The following is a 16,695-nucleotide window of genomic DNA, read 5'->3' as shown; positions in this document are numbered from 1 at the left end:
AGAATACTGAGTGACTTGGTCCATGCAAATGTCACTAAATCTCTAAAATATTAAATGTGTAAAACGTATACAACCAGTATCTCACACGGGACAGATCTTTCCATCGATCCTTCAGAGGATACAGGAGAGAATATTTCAGTTAAAAAATTCTTGAAGTATCGTTAGCATAAAACATCCAGTCTGGTCCACCCGATGGAGATTTCATCAAATGTTTTTCAAAAGATAGAGGGAAGAACATTTCAATTCGCTCTCACTGGGCCGCAAGAGAAAAAGCATCGCGCTTATCTCGTTTTGAAAATATCCTTGATAAAACCTGCAATCGATCTTGCACTTTATCCCCGGAGGGCACGAACTAACTACACCATCTACATCTTCCCTTGATGGTCACTGCACCCAACCTAATATACCCGCAGGTGGTTCACCTACCTACGGTATAAATGCAGGCCTCGGCGCCGCCGTCCAAGTTCCCTGCCCATTCCCCCCGCGCCTCGATCCTCTTAAAATCGCCCTGAAGATGCGCTTATAGGCAATAGCCGACTTTTATATATTACTATCTTTTCATTTTCTTACAGACATGTCTTCTCCTCCTACACACACTAATCCCGTCTGATCGAGTGGTCTTTCCTGGGTAGTTCTTAGTCAAGTTCTAATTCACTAAATAAAGGACTTGCTAATCTGTCTCCGTAGCCTAAACCTTCTACAAGAACAATACTCTCCTTTTCTTGGCACTTGATTTTAATTTGGAATATTCTTTCCTCCATAGTTTCGGGAACAAAGTGTTTTGTGCGGTAACATCTTTTATTCTTTGGGAGTTTGTACTATGCGATTGATAAATATGTATTTATACGTCTACATTTTCATTATGATAGTCTAAAAGAAATTTATTTTAGCATTTAGATGTTAAAATACTAACAGGACGAGAAACAGTGCCTCAAGTCGTCATGCCAACCGTGATGTCGTTAAGTAAAATAAGTTTCCAGCCGAGGTAATTGAATACGATTCAGTACAAAATCTTCGCCTTTTCTTGAATGAACTCTTAAATTTTTATTTACTTACCTAGTCATGATCTATTATTTATTTATTGATTTTTACCTATTTATTATCTATTATTTATTTATCAACTTACTTATCAACTTCTTCATTCATTACTCTATTTGTTTAATTAGTCATTAATTTCTTTTTATTTATTCATTTATTTAACTATTTATCTGTTTATCTACATATCTATTTATCTATATATCTGTCCATCGTTTGTTTATCTAATTTTTAGCATCCGATCACGTTATGAACAGGAAAGTCTTCTACCGACATGCTTTGTCATTGTAAATCATTGTAGTTCATTAATAAAAAAAAAAAGTCTCAGCACCTCTATATCTCCAACAGAATAATATAAAAGAATTTTTTATTGTTTGATTAAAATTATTGGGCAACATCAAGACTAAAAGGGAAAAATATTATCTGCCAGCATAAGCACGTGGCTTTATTTCTATGATGATACAAGTTTGTATGACAGTAAGAATACAACAGCCACCTTGCACGACCTTGGTAAAACTCTGATCATTCAATGTTCCTACAAAGTCGGTTTATAGGTCCCAGATATAAAGATTCTTTAGATTTTTTCAGCAGCCAAAGCTTATTTATTTTTACTTTAATAAATACCCATTAACAAGGAAGCCATAGTACTTAACACAAATAGTCATTTTCATGCAAACTTGAACTTCCATTCATTCTCGCATCCACAAAGCATATGTGCAGCTTAAATAGCGACTGGATTTAATACGAAACTAAGATTATATACATTATCTCGCCGTTGTAGTAAGACCTTGAGTTAAGTTAATTAACGACTATGATTTTGTTTAACTAAAGAAACCCACAATAGAAAAATCTCTAGATATTCATTACCTAGCAATCGGGGATTCATGCCACCGCCATAAATGTAGAGGCTGAACGGAATTCCCATTCACATATAAATCAGTGGAATACGAACGTCTAGCTGTGAAAATAAACTTTTCTAGACATACTCTCGCACCGATGTAATGTTCATTAAAATCCCTTTGTATCACATATTTAGCAACAAGGGTTACATTAACATAAATTAATTAAGAGTGATTAGGATTTTGAAATCCATTGTATACACTCCGTTGTGTACAGTCCATTGTATACATTCTAATGTCTACCAACGCAACTACAGCAAAAACCACCCTCTGTACAGCCACAACATAGTCAGGCCTCAATTCACAGCCACGGCAAAAAAAGAGGAATTCACAGCATAGTCAATGTGTACGATGGATACACTATATAATCACAGTATACATAACAAGGTCTCTATAGCCTTAGCATATTATGACGATCCATCCCAGAGAGGTATGGAGATATTTACATCCAAAACAGACACATGGGGCCTGTTCTACACAAGAACTGCTGGAGGCGTCGCAGTCTTCCGTTCATGTCCTCTTCTAATCAGGGTGAGTTTTTTGTCCACGTAGGGGATCAGGAGGGGAAGTTTGAGGAGGATCGTCAGGAACGGGATGAATATACTCAGCTGAAAAAAAAAAATGCAAATCGTCAGTCAGACGGTAGCGACCGTTGCTATGATAACAAGGAGACTTGAACGGCTCGTGAGTAGAGCTCTGACTTGACGCGCGAGTGGCCTGGGTTCAGATCCCTGGAGAGGGCCCGAAATAAGCCTTCATACGTATTGAGGTGATGTAAATGTCATTACCCATCTTTCCTGAAGATCTAACGTTGACTGCTCCTGCGTTTTACCATTCTACAAGCAATCAAACAAGCAAATAACACCTGTGATTTTGAGTTCCACTGATGCAACTCACTCTATCTATTCTGGGTAATATGTAGCAGCACTTTTCAGGTCTCATTACAGACATTATTGCTAAGCAGTGCCCCTTATCTGACAGTTTCTTAGGAGAGTGTCAAATAGTCCTCAAATCTCCTCTGAGGAGATCGTGCCATGATCGTGCCATCCAATGGCACTCGACCGATCTCCAGGGTCAAAATGCCGGAGATTGTGCCATCTAATGGCACTAACCTGATTTCTTCTGGGATTGTAGTATTCTGGTCGAAATAAAGGCGATAGTGCCCACTAATGACACTCCTCAACAAACTGAGAGACAATGCATTGCTGCATGCCAGACCCCATGATATCCATCTCTCTGAATTCCCTCACCCCGCTGGATGACCGCATGACTGTCCAGGATTTAACACTCCATCCCATACTATAAAACTTATTATAGGAGACTACATTGTACACAATAATGCATGCCAACAACACAATATATACTCTAAGAGGGATATCTGGAGAAACCCGGTTTCAGCCATGACGTTCCTCAGGGAGACAGGACTCCTCAGCCAGACGGTCTAGGCTCTAGGGAACGAAAACAACAGCAACAGCAACAGCAACAACAATAGCAACAACAGCAACAACAACCAATGATACTCACCTGATTGCCTCCGACTAGAATATAGCAGCGGAATCTGATGTTGACGATAGCGGGCCATCCCAAGAAGAAGACGTGGAAGAAGGCCGTCAAGAGGGTGACCCAGCCGAGCTTGCTTTGCACGAACGTGAACTCCATCCAGGACATGGAGGCAGCCACTGAAGGCAGTGACGTCACAGCCAGGATGACGAGAAGGCCCAAAGCAAGGGCTCCTGGAGAAGGGAAGGTATTGTTTACCACTCTAAGGTCCAAGAGGATCTATTGGGAACATTAGCTGGGAAGTTTTCTAATATTGGAACGGAGGATTATTTTGCCGCCAACCTGGCCAGTTACATTCCGATATTTTTCAGTATGCACTGATTGCCTCTTGTTGTAGAGTAATACAATTCCAAGTTTACATTAAAACTTTACGAAATTACATAGAAAACTCAAGATCTCACACTGGTCTTGAAAGAAGGATGAAGAACCTTGCCAAAAAATGTATGGTTAATTAAAAAAAAAAAAAAAAAAAAAAAACTTCTTCCTCTTTGTATTAAATATTTGTGGAGAAACAACACAGGGAATTCGATATATCTCTCAGCTCTTCAATTCAAGATTTGATCTTATTTAATGCGATTCGATTTACTTTATATGATTTGTTTCATTTGTTTTCCCCCGTAACGGGCAGGCATTCTACCAAAAATAATGACAAACTTCTCTAACAGATGGCGTCGAGTTCGACTGCTTGGCTGGAAGTGACGTAATAAGACTGTGCTGATTGGTTCGTCGGGTTTATACAAGATGAATAAAGTCTAAACAGAAATGTAGTAGCACATTTGTAAAGAACACACAAGAAACCCACAGCCAGTGAAAATAAAATTCGAATGAAAGAAGATTCTATATCATCATCATTTTCTGGAAGAAGAGGGTTACATTTGGTAGCCGAAATATAGAATCTCATTTCAATCGAATTTTATTTTCTCCGACTGTGGGTTTATTGTGTGTTATGATGAATAAAGTTTCGAAGGTTAGCCATTAGGAAACGATGAAAGTCATTCCTAGGAAACGGAAAACTTAGGATAGTCTTCAATTAATCAAGATCAAAACGTCTACATAGGTGAATGATAATTAATCTATTTATCTATTTATCTATTTTATTTGTTTGTTTATATATTCATTTATGTACCTATTTATTTTTGTTTGTTTATTTATTAATTTATCTATTTATTATCACGTCTTTATTCACTGATTTCTTTACATAGTTTTTATTTAGTTTTTTTTTATTATTGTCATTGCCACTAAAGACAACTATAGTATTGTTATTATCAATATCATTATCATTGATATTATTATCAATGCTATTATTATTACTATTATCATTATTATGATTGTTATCATTATTATTATTATTATTATTATTATCATTATTATTATCATTATTATTTTCATCATTGTTATTATTATCACTATTATTTTTGTTATTATTATAATAATTATTACTATTATTATTGACATTATTATCATCGTTATTATCATAATTATTATTAATTATTATTATTATTATTATCATTTTCTACTTTTTATCATTATCATTATTACCATTACTATTATCATTATCATTATCGCCATTCTTATTATTTGCATTAAATGTTTTAGTTACCTATTTATTTGTTTTTTGCCACTCACCTGTTGCCAAATATAGCTGGTCGTCCCATTCGTACTGAAATTTGAGGTTCATTCTGTCTAGAATGGCCATACAACCCTGTCGAAGAAAAAAAACCATGGTGAAACATATTTATGCCTATTAATTACAGACACACCCGCTCAAAACAAGAAGAAAAAAGTGATTACGTGTGTGTGTGTGTGTGTGTGTGTGTGTGTGTGTGTGTGTGTGTGTGTATGTGTATGTGTATGTGTATGTGTGTGTGTGTGTGTGTACTGTTTTGACTCCCACGACAAGGAACACACAAATCAGAACAGTATGGCACGGTGACTTAACGTCCGGTAATCTTGCGGCTTTGAATGACAATAACAACGAGAGCAGTCTTACGTGCATAGATGCAAGGAAGAACATGGTGAGGCCGAGCTGCTTTCTGCTCCTGAGCCAGAGGTCGAGCCAGTCGGGGAAGCGGGAGTATTTGGTGCCTCGCCACAGCTGCAGATAAGCCGCGATGACGCCTGTGGGGGTGAAGAGTGATTCAGTAAAGAAAACGGAAACGATGGGTCCTTATGACCACAGTCGTTTACAGTATTTTCTCTCTCTTTCTCTTTCTCTCTCTCTGTTTCTCACCACACACACACACACACACACACACACACACACACACACACACACACACACACACACACACACACACACACACACTCTCGTGGGCGGGGAGTTGGGGGTGTGTGTGTGTGCAAGGTCATAGCATTACCCATTGATCGGACCTACGAGCTCTGAGCTCTCTTCCAGGAGGGAAATAGCTATCGATCACGAGTCCAACACGTGATCCAAAGACCAAGTGAATACACACACTCGTGGGCGGGGAGTTGGGTGCGTGTGTGTGTGTGTAAGGTCACAGCATTACCCATAGATCGGTCATATATGAGCTCTCTTCCAGAAGGGAAATAGGTATCTATCACGAGTCCAACACGTGATCCAAGACCATGGTGAATCACACACACAAACACACCTTCGAAATAGTTACACGAAATTATTTTTTGGGAACTTGTCTACTTTTAGATGAGTACTGAACTATTTTTTTTCGTAATCTCTATCATTCTCCCTTTCTGATACTCTTATTTATTTCTTCACTTCAGCAAACTAAAAACTCCACTTCTTCTTTAATGGTACGTTTTGTTCGGTGCAATAATCGTTCAACAATGATCGTTCATGGCTCAACGATGATCGTCAAACGTACTCGAGAGCACTAAGTCTTTGTTTTCGAATGATGGGGCTGTTTGGCTCCGAGCTGCAAAGTATAACCAACGCGCTTACCCAAATATGATGCCAGGTAGTAGGATACCCGTCACCAGCCATTGGCTGTGGTGGGAGGCTAATAATTAATTAATCAATTAATTAATTAATTAATCGCACCGAGCAAAACTTACATATGTTTGGGGGTCACAATGATAGTGATGGTTATGGATGATGATGATGATGATGATGATGATGATGATGATGATGATGATGACAACGATGATGATGATGATGATGATGATGATAACGATGCCGATGATGATGTTGATGACGATGACGATGACGATGACGGTGACGATGACGATGACGACGATGATGATGACAACGACGCCGCATTTTGCCCCTACCTGGGAGGTAGCACAAAGCAAGCTCGATGATTGCAACGCAGCCAAAGGTGAGTTGGGAGTTGGTTAAGGGAATTTTTCTGAAATGGTCTACGTGCCACTTGTCCCCTGTCAGGCTCTTGCACAGCTGGATCCTGCAAAAAAAAGTGTAACAAAATGTCTTTTATAGATATCCTCACTATCTATCTATCTCTCTATCTACATATCTACCTATCTATCCATCTGTATATTCATCTATGTATTCATCAGTCAATCTACCTACCTATCCATCCATCTATACATTCATCTATTTCTATTTATCTATCCATCTATATATTCATCTATCTATCTATCTATCTATCTATCTATCCACATACCATCCCACTCCCATCCATCAGTCATCTGTTTTTTCCTCTATCACTAGATTTAAACAAAGCGAGGCGTCACTGCAAGCTTATAGAAGTCAGTGCCAAATTTATGCACGCGAAATGTCACAGAAAGTCTTATTTTTTCCATAATGAATTTGAACTAGGAACTGTTGGTTTAAAGAAACTGGAGGCCAAACGTTACGCCTCTAACCAGATGTCAATAACAATAATAGAAATAATAATAACAACAACAATAATAATAATAATAATAATAATAATAATAATAATAATAATAACAATAATAATGATAATGATAAGAAGAAGAAGAAGAAAAAGAAGAAGAAGAAGAAGAGGAAGAAGAAGAGGAAAAAGAAGGAGAAACAAAAGAAGAAGAAGAAGAAAAAGAAGAAGAAGAAGATGAGGAAGAAGAAGAAGAAGAGGAAAAAGAAGGAGAAATAGAAGAAGAAGAAGAAGAAGAAGAAAAAGAAACAGAAGAAGAAGAAGAAGAAGAATGAAAAAAAGAAAGAAAAGAAAATATATAAGACGTTCCAAGATTTCATTTACTTATTTTTTATTAATTTACTTGTTTATTTATTTAATCATTATTAACTTATTTATTTGCTTGTCTATGTACTTATTCAATTGTATATATTTTAGCCCCATTGTGAATTAAAAGGTCTCCTGTCTGCATACGTCTCTATCATAAACCCCTGTAATTTTTCAAAAGACTTTCACACCCACCTGAAGATGAAAAACACCCAGATGAAAACGAAAAGTCCCACTGTGATCTTGAAGGAGAACTTCCACTCTTCGGAGAAGAACCTAAGAGTCTGGTCTTCCAGCTGCGAGGCTCCAGCGAGGCCCCCACGGTCCACTGGCTGGAAGGTGAGGTCCCTCACCAGCTGGGCCACGGCCGCTCGAGCCTCCGGGTCGTCGCCACAGATGGGAACCTGGCCGAAGTCGAGGATAGAGGAGTTGTCAGGCTTGTGACAGTGTATCTAGAAACTTACATAAGAACATAAGAATGAAGGAGACTGCAAGGGACCGTAAGGCCTACACTAGGCAGCTCCGTATCCATCACCACCTGTCATCCCCATCCATAAAGTTGTCTAGTCAGCTTCCACTGGTGATAGGTATCAGGGGTAGTGTGTGGGCCGACGCATTTCGTTTGATTTATGTGAAATGAAAAAGCTCTCCAGTTTAAAAAAAAAAAAAAAAAAAAGAAAAAAAAAAAAAAAAAGGTTTCTGGAGTTCCAGGACGTTCAAATGAAAGAGATCACCCTTTTCAAATCATCACCATCTTCCTATAGCTCCTCCCTCAGGTGATGGTACTCTTTTGGAGCTCGAATTTGAATGACTGGAAACTCGCAGCCCCACAGTAGGTACCAGCAACGATTCTCGAACCCTCCCATAGGTCTTTCCTGGAAGAGAGGTGCGAGTCACTCTTAGTTCCAGATCTTCTTACCTCCTTGCTCGCCTGAATGGCGCCGTTTTCGAGAGCGTAAGCGGAGAGGTTGTTCAGGGCCTTGACGACACGACACTCCGGCAGCGTCTCCTGCAATCTTTCCGCAATGCTCTTCGTCTGCGCCTTCTCCTCGGGGTTCCTGGATGGAGAAAGGACATGTGAGGTGGTCCGTCCACGGATAAATACTAAGCTAATGGCTGGAGGAAAATGTCTTTGAGAGTATGATGGCATGTTACCCTTGTCTACCTGTGTACCAACTGGCTTCTTCCTCCTTATAAGAGAGACAATTAGCCAAGATATGCAACCACTCTTCCCTCATCCCACACACTTCCAACACTCACTTGTTTATTTTCCAACTTAGCTCTTTGTGAATGAGAGGCCATCACTGAACCCCCCCTCCCCTGCCCTCACAAACACTTGATGAGCATTCTCCGAAGGAGGAGCCTACCTGTTGCTGACGTCGACTAGGATCTTGTCGGCGAGGAGGTTAGCAGGGAGATCTTGGTGGCAGCCATGAGGAACGGCCAGAATCACAATGCGACTCTTCGGAAGAACTTCTTCGTAGGAGCCAATGGTGCCTCCGAAACCCTCGACCAATTTCCTGAAAGGGACGGAAAGTTCATATTTGTGTCCAGCCTCTCTGCAATTTAATGGCTCTCAACATTTAGTCCAGGGATCTTTTGTGGCCTGTAGTTTTTTTTTTTTCTTATCTTTTTCCTTTTATATTAATTCTTCTATTTCTTATTTTAGTTTTTTTTACACACACAGTGCCTCACCTATTCCTGTCCGGGTTTCTGCTGGCAATGGGAACCGGGTGCCCCGTCTGGGTGAGACGAAGAGACAACGCCCGGCCGAAGTCGCCACTTCCAAGAATCACAGCACCGCCAGTTTCTGTGAGAAAAGGAGCAAGAAACCAACGCTCTATATCATGAACGTTATTTAGAAGTCTCCCCACATCGCCATGAGATCGATCTCTGTACCCATCGAAGTGGTCGTCGCATTTGAACTATACGCTGATGACTCCGAGGTGAAGTATGGTTTTGGTTAATCTAGAGCCAGTAACATAGATTCTATGCTAGTGATTCTAGACCTCAACGACCTAGACCCCCGTGAGGGCGACACAGAGTGTCCCAAGTGGGGCCACTAACAGAAATCTAGTGGGAGTTAGTGGATGCTTAGCGATACAGTTTAGTGTTGACAAAGTAGTCTTCTCCAGGAAGATAAAGGACAGGAAGGCTTAAGCCTTGAATCTGCCCCTACGGCAATCGTTGTATCAGCCAGAAAAAAAACTAAATGGCATAATTGGTAAAATGTAAAGAAAGTATTGTAATTTTTAATTGCCAATAATTGCTCAATTCCTCCCCTCATCCCCTGCAAACCTCTCCAGGAAGAAGAAGAAAACACAGAAGAAATATTCTGTTCGTGTGAACAAAAAGAAAAATGTAAATAAAAGGCAAGGAACTTAGGCCAGGAGACACTTAGCTTTAGGAAATTATCGAGTGAGGTTTTAGTCTTATCTATGTATTACACTTGTTTTTCTAGACTTATGTCCATTTTTTAAATTATCTAATTTAATTTAATTCTACTTTGTTTTATCTTGTATTACTTTGTTTTATTCATATTTCAATTTATTTTGTTTCATTATCGTATTCAATTCTAATTTATCAATTTATTTGTTTTATCTTATTTTAGTATTTAATTGCATTTAATTTTATCTTATGGGCTTAATTATAGCCCTCGTGGGTTCGAATCCCGCACTCGTTTCCGATTCCCAACCATGACTGTTTGTTACCTGTCCCCCAGCAGTCCCCATGAGGCAAAGGTGACGGCTTCGGCCGCAGCAACGCGACTCCTGGCATAGACTCCTCAGCGCCATAAGGGAATCTCTTACCTGGTGTCTTGGCGGCGTTGGACATCTTCAGGTTCTTCCTCGTGGAGGAGTAGGAACCGCAGCTCGAGGGACTCCTGCCGAACTCTTCGCAGCTGACGCCGGAGGTGTCCAGGGACGGGTCGCTTTCTTCGCCTTCGCCGCGCCTTCGGGTCCTCAGAGGAACCAGGTCCTCCACCCTTCGATCATCGCCCTCGAGGAAGGCCGTCGATGAGGTGGTCATGTTTTCTTGTTTCATATCTGCAAGGAATTGAAGACTTGGAGGGGGTTTTACGAGATAGGGGTAGTTCCCGGTTATTTGTGTGTGTGTGTGTGTGTGTGTGTGTGTGTGTGTGTGTGTGTGTGTGTGTGTGTATGTGTGTGTGTCCGCGTGCGTGCATGTGTGCATGTATGTGTACCTGTGTGTGTGCGTGTATGTGCGTGCATGTGTGTGTGCTTGTGTGTGTGTGTGTGTATGCGTGTGTGTGTGTGTGTGCGCGTGCGTGCATGGGTGCATGTGTGTGTGTGTGTGTGTGTGTGTGTGTGTGTGTGTGTGTGTGTGTGTGTGTGTGTGTGTGTGTGTGTGTGTGTGTGTGTGTGTGTGTGTTTACATAACTATAGTGCACAGTGCTGGCGCTCACGCCTGGTGGTTGATGGGAAAGCCAAAGGCACAGGTTCGAGTCTCGGCCACGGGGCGGACCTGGGGAGTGGATCATGTGCCTTGTACTGTGACCCCCTAACCCTCAAAACAAGGGGGCACCGTCCCCGGACCTTGAATTAGGTAGTCCACGACGTCGTGTAAGAAAGCTTGAGAACGGTTGGATTCAAACTCAAACCAGGCGACCTTCGCCAGGAGTTTTCGGGATTCGAACCAGGTCCTACGTCTTATGGAAAAGGACGGTTACCACTTCGCCAGCCTGCTCATTCCATCTGGTGCATGACGTAGAACGCCAGTATTAATAGGACACCGATCTGCTCGCCGGATTGTACCATGCAACGTGACGTCATGCAACGTGACGTCAGGCAACGTGACGTCATTGGTCCGGGGATTCACGTGAAGGTCGGGAATACCAAGAGGGTAACCCTCGAATGGCCTCCACGAGTGGCACTCAATGCAGGCCATGCCCCTCGCTGGGCAAACCTTGTAACTCTATCCGACTCTCTCTCTCTCTCTCTCTCTCTCTCACCGCTGGGTTTTTCCCGCCGTCATCCCATATCGCTCTTCATCTCGACCTTGTGGTCTTTGTCCGCATTAAGGAGTCTAATGGAATCCCCACGGCCCAGAGTATCGCAGTATTCTTTCATGACCGGAGAATATTCTCCACTTCGAAGAAGAATTTTTTTTTTTTTTTTTTTTTTTTTTTTTTTTTACTATACCACCGATCTGGCACTGCTCTCCTTAGATGTTTCCTTGATCATCTCTCCTCCAAGGACAGAAGTGCTGGTTATTGCTCAATAGATACTCCTTTTTCTCTCGACCTTACCCTCGATGAGGACTTCGTCACCTGTTTCTCGTCTTCTGCAAGTACTTTTCCCTTCCGGGATCTGGCCGAGATAAGGGCACCTCAACTTTCTCCTCATTTTTCAAATAATTTCCCACTCTACTTTCCCTCACCCGCACGCGCGTGTTTGCTTGTGTGTGTGTGTGTGTGTGTGTGCATGGTGTCCATTGACATGTAAACACCAAATTTCCTTGGTCTTCTGATATCCTAACGGGATTGCCTAAGCTGAATGAAATCACTTGGCGGCAAACATTGAAAGGAGTTTAACACACACACACACACACATATATATATATATATATATATGTATACGCACACACACATATATATTGACTTTCGGTGTATACTATCATAAGTCTGTTGGAAGTCTATGAATAATTGAAAAAAAAAATCTTTGTCGTATTTACAGTACAGGGTAGTCCGAATGTCTTGTTACTCCTACCAATAGAGGTACAAGTATTACAGTAATACAAAATACACGTCCTGGATTCAGGCTGCTTGTTAGTGTATGGGCACATGAGCGTGTGCATTCAGGCAAGAGCATTGAGGCTGTGCGACATGACGTCACTGAAAGATTCGGCAAACCAGCTCCTCCGAAGATGACAATACTGCGATGCAAACATTTTGTTCCACTGTTCTTATTTTGTTCTATTGTTCTTACAATAAATAAACTGAATCCAGTACATCTATTTTGTATTACTGTAATACTTGTAGCTCTATTGGTAGGGGTAGTAAAACATTCGGAATATCCTGTACTTCGTTAACTGCCATAGTGTGTGTATTTGACCTGCTGTGCCTGATAATTCCCCTTCCTCCGTTGACGTAGTATTTCTTCTTCTCTCCAAATCTTTAGTATAAACAAATAAATAAACTCATGAATAAACAAAAACAAATTGATAAGTAATTGAATAAAAAAGGTGTTGTCATATAAGCTGTCAAGAGTTGCCAACATCTAATTGTTGACAGCATTCTTGTGTCGCTTACTCTCGAATCTAAGTGGGTTCTGGCCGGTTGAGACGCGTCAGTGGCACCAGGAAAATATTGGTATTACATTACTAACAAATTAATAAAATGACGACTTTTTTCGTTTTCTTTTAGTCAGGCCCTTCACAGCTCCGGCATATATAAAATTTGCATTGCACCACTGATCTCGATTGCTTTTCTGGTATTATTATAGACTTATGTTACAAAACTGCGCGCGTACTGCGCAGAAATCTAGCATTCTGAGAGATACTGCGCAGGCGACTTTGGCCTGTCGCTGGACGACGCCGCAACTTTGGCCGCTGAATTTGATCCAATCTCATAACTGATAACACCTAGAAAATAATGAGAAGATCAATGTAAATAAATATAATTAAATAGAGTAATGATGGAAATATCACTTAAGTCATTTTAAGCGAAAGGGTAGATACGGGCATTCTGGATTGACTTTCACTTGTTTACGTCAGCACCATGGTCACCTTGATCATTCTCTGTTTTCTGTGAAGTCATGCAACACATGTTCTTGGAATCGAGGAAAAGTTGTCAACTAGCAAAATCACTGCTGATTGTTACCTCATAATTTCTTTAGTTATTTTTTTTTCTGAATACATACTGTAATTTGGATCTTTCCTAACCTAACCAGATAAACAGAATCAAAGATAACAGAAAAAAACAAAAAAATTAGTGGTGGGGGTAATAACAGGAAAGTTCCCATAATTTTACCATATTCAAAGTGTATCAAAGTGTATAAAAGTGTAGATATAGTACATATCCAAAAATAAAATGATGCCGAGGCTTCACTCATTTCTCGAATAATTAAAAGGAAATAATTTGTAAGAAATAACCAATTTGTAATCTTTACTTTTTCCATGTTAATAAAATGTCCTGTGTATATATATTTTGTTTACATATTTACATATGCAATATTTCAATTATACGATGTTATCATCGAGCTACTGTTTAAGGAGGGCATTAAGTTGCCGATTTACCATTATTCATACATATTATTCACGATAGATGAACATGGTCATAAAAATTATTTATGACATTTCTATGTCACTGTGCTCGTTTATTTAGATAAATATTGATTATAAATTCATTAGCATCGTTCTATCACAGGTTAAGGTGAAGGTATAAATTCTAATCGTCTTTACTTGGGAGAAAGTGCAATAAGCAATCACAGATTAGATCAGATTAAATTTTTTCGATCTTACAGCCCTGTCTTCGTCAACAACAAACCGTGCTTTTACCCTAGGTAGGGTTGCCAACCGTCCTTTATTTCAAAGGACAGTCCTTTATTCAGCTCTATATGTCCTTGTCCTCTAATGAGGTTTGAAACGCCACTATTTTCCTTTATTTGGAAATCGTTTTGACTGGTAGTTCAACTTCCTACTCTCAGGATGTGATGATTGCAAAAGTGTTTACTTCTTGTACGAATGCAGACTCTGTCAACTCTGCATTCTGCACAATACCAGGCGCACAGAGCGACAGACCGCAGACCAGGGTGTAAAATTAGCTTCATTTTGTGTATAACTCAATTTTCCATTAAAAAAGGCAGTAATTTTGAGAAAACCAGAAAATCGTAAACTATGTTCTTAATATGAGAACCACCACCACACACACACAAAAAAAAAAAAAAAAAAAGAGAAAGGAAAAAGGTGCCGTTGGACGTTTGGAAAGGCAATACTTCCGCCTATCAACTGAACTCGCGAAGAACCAAAACAAATATGGCGTATTATACAACTTTGTAATGTTGAGACCCTTCACAAAATCGAGCCGTAATTTGTTATAAATACCAGATGAACAGTGAAATCTATGTGAGAAAACTTGTGAAAGTAGTGCCAATATTTCATGTTATTAACAGATATTTGGAAAAACAATATATTTCGATGAAATTCATCACTCCGCAAATTATCAAACCTAAGCTTCGTAGGCCATTCATTTCCCAAAGTTTCAGAAATTTGTAGAATTAATAGAACATTTGAAGCTACAAGGAAAGCTTAATTAAAGATGGATGAACTTTCTGATAGATTAGTATCAAATCAAAGAAACTTCGACACTATCAAAAGCTCTGAACTCTTCATAAGCTCAAAAACAACAACCAGAAAGTGGTATTTTATTTTGAAATCTATGGGCTTTAAATTTATCAATGTTTTGATAATAGTTTCTTTTGTACAATCAATCCCTGGAACATCATCTTATTGTGAGAGAGTTTTTAATTTAATATCATCTAAATGGCGAGATGAAAGGAACTAATGCTCTGTTGAATTAATTAAGAATTACCTCATACATTTTAACATAAAATTTTAACATTTTAACATTTTAACATAAAATTTTAACACTAAAAACAGCAATGATAATTTTTTTCTGAAGGCAGCAAAAAGCCGGGGCAAATATAGTTTTAAAGATTAGAATCCTTTGATCAAAGTAAAATAAATATCTTCTCATTCTTGTTTTTGTAATTTCATTTAGGTAAGAGAAATGTAATTTTGAACTGCAGTAGAAAAGAAATTATAAGTTATCTGGATTTTTTTTTTTTTTTTTTGTGGGATTGGAAGCTTATTGACTGGAAGACAGTTACTTTAGGTTTAAAAGCTTTAGCGTTATATCATCAACATTTTCCCACCCACGTATCTTCAAGTTAATAGACATGATGTCATGATCATTAATGCATCCCACCAATGGGCTGAGAATTGACCGAGAATGAATGTCCCGTGGATTTGGAAAAAAGTGGTAAGATAGTTTATCAACAATAACCAGCACATCTATTCTTGGGAACAATATCGGAATGGAGGCGGTAACGGAGGGGCAGTAGAAGAAAGTGGTAAACTTTCTTCTTTTTGGAGTGGAAACAAGTCTCCATTCACCAACGAATGCTACGTGGCTCCGATCCGTAAGGATGTCAGTAAAGGTTCCCCCACTATCCTTGAAATATTGACAACATTCAGAGTGGAGAAAGGGTAAGAATCTGTGTCGCGCACGGGTCGGGACAATGTACTCACTTCAGATGTTAACGGTCGATGACGTTGGGGAGGCGACTAGGGTATTGCGTGTTGGTCTCCCTTCTGATGCACGGGCACAAGCGCTGTCGTTTGGTGATCAGAGCAGACTGTGCTTATGCCTGTGGCTCCGCGCCGAATATGACTCGGTCAGTGCTTGCACCGTATCTGTGGGAAGTGACAAAGACACAGGGAGAGGAGGAGGAGGAGGAGTTGCTAGGTCTACTTCGCCAATCACCTCCTCCACCTCCTTCCTTTCCTCCACCTCCTTATGTTTAAGATACACGTAAACAGATACTTAAATGAATAAGCATATAAATGAATAGATAAATAAAATAATGAATATATAAGTAAATAGGTAAATAGTTTAATACATAAATAGATAAACAAACACACAAATGAATTAATAAACAAATATAGATGACTGATAATTACTGTTGTAGTTACCCCTGTCTCTCATTATCATTTCACGATGAGATTGATTTCAGCTTTACGTTCTGGTATTCCCTTAATTTGTTTTCTTCTAAAAAGCCAATCAACACCCCCACCCCCTCATGTTGATCTTCCTTCCCACTCCCTCTCCCACTCCAGACACTTCTCCACCACTTTGGGAATCCCTGGCTTCCTATATGCATGTTGCTGATTACTTGGAATTCACTCCTCTTCTTCTTCTACTACTAATTTTGTTTTTCATCTTTTTCCTCATCATTGTTTTATTTCTTCTTTTTTTCTTGTGCCTATTTCTTCTTCCTTTTCTCTTCTTTTTCTTCTTCATTGTCTTTTCTTCGTTTTCT

General features: G+C 39.6%; 1 protein-coding gene across 1 annotated transcript; it reads right to left on the bottom strand.

The window, feature by feature from the left end:
- Positions 1-1,465: 1,465 nt before the first annotated feature.
- On the bottom strand, positions 1,466-16,075 carry LOC143040366 (metalloreductase STEAP3-like). The gene is made up of 11 exons (XM_076211356.1): positions 15,905-16,075; positions 10,444-10,680; positions 9,329-9,443; positions 9,001-9,153; positions 8,553-8,691; positions 7,829-8,037; positions 6,744-6,874; positions 5,485-5,612; positions 5,121-5,196; positions 3,459-3,667; positions 1,466-2,542 (listed from the first exon to the last, which is right to left on the bottom strand). Exons 2-11 carry the CDS (start codon positions 10,676-10,678, stop codon positions 2,408-2,410), a joined length of 1,530 nt encoding a protein of 509 aa, XP_076067471.1. The 5' UTR covers positions 10,679-10,680; positions 15,905-16,075; the 3' UTR covers positions 1,466-2,407.
- Between the last annotated feature and the right edge of the window lie 620 nt (positions 16,076-16,695).

The sequence above is a fragment of the Oratosquilla oratoria genome, chromosome 28 (genome assembly GCF_046742065.1).
Source record: "Oratosquilla oratoria isolate Oo_2021 chromosome 28, ASM4674206v1, whole genome shotgun sequence".
Taxonomy (NCBI): Eukaryota; Metazoa; Arthropoda; class Malacostraca; order Stomatopoda; family Squillidae; genus Oratosquilla; species Oratosquilla oratoria.
This window is presented reverse-complemented; position numbering and strand designations above follow the sequence as displayed.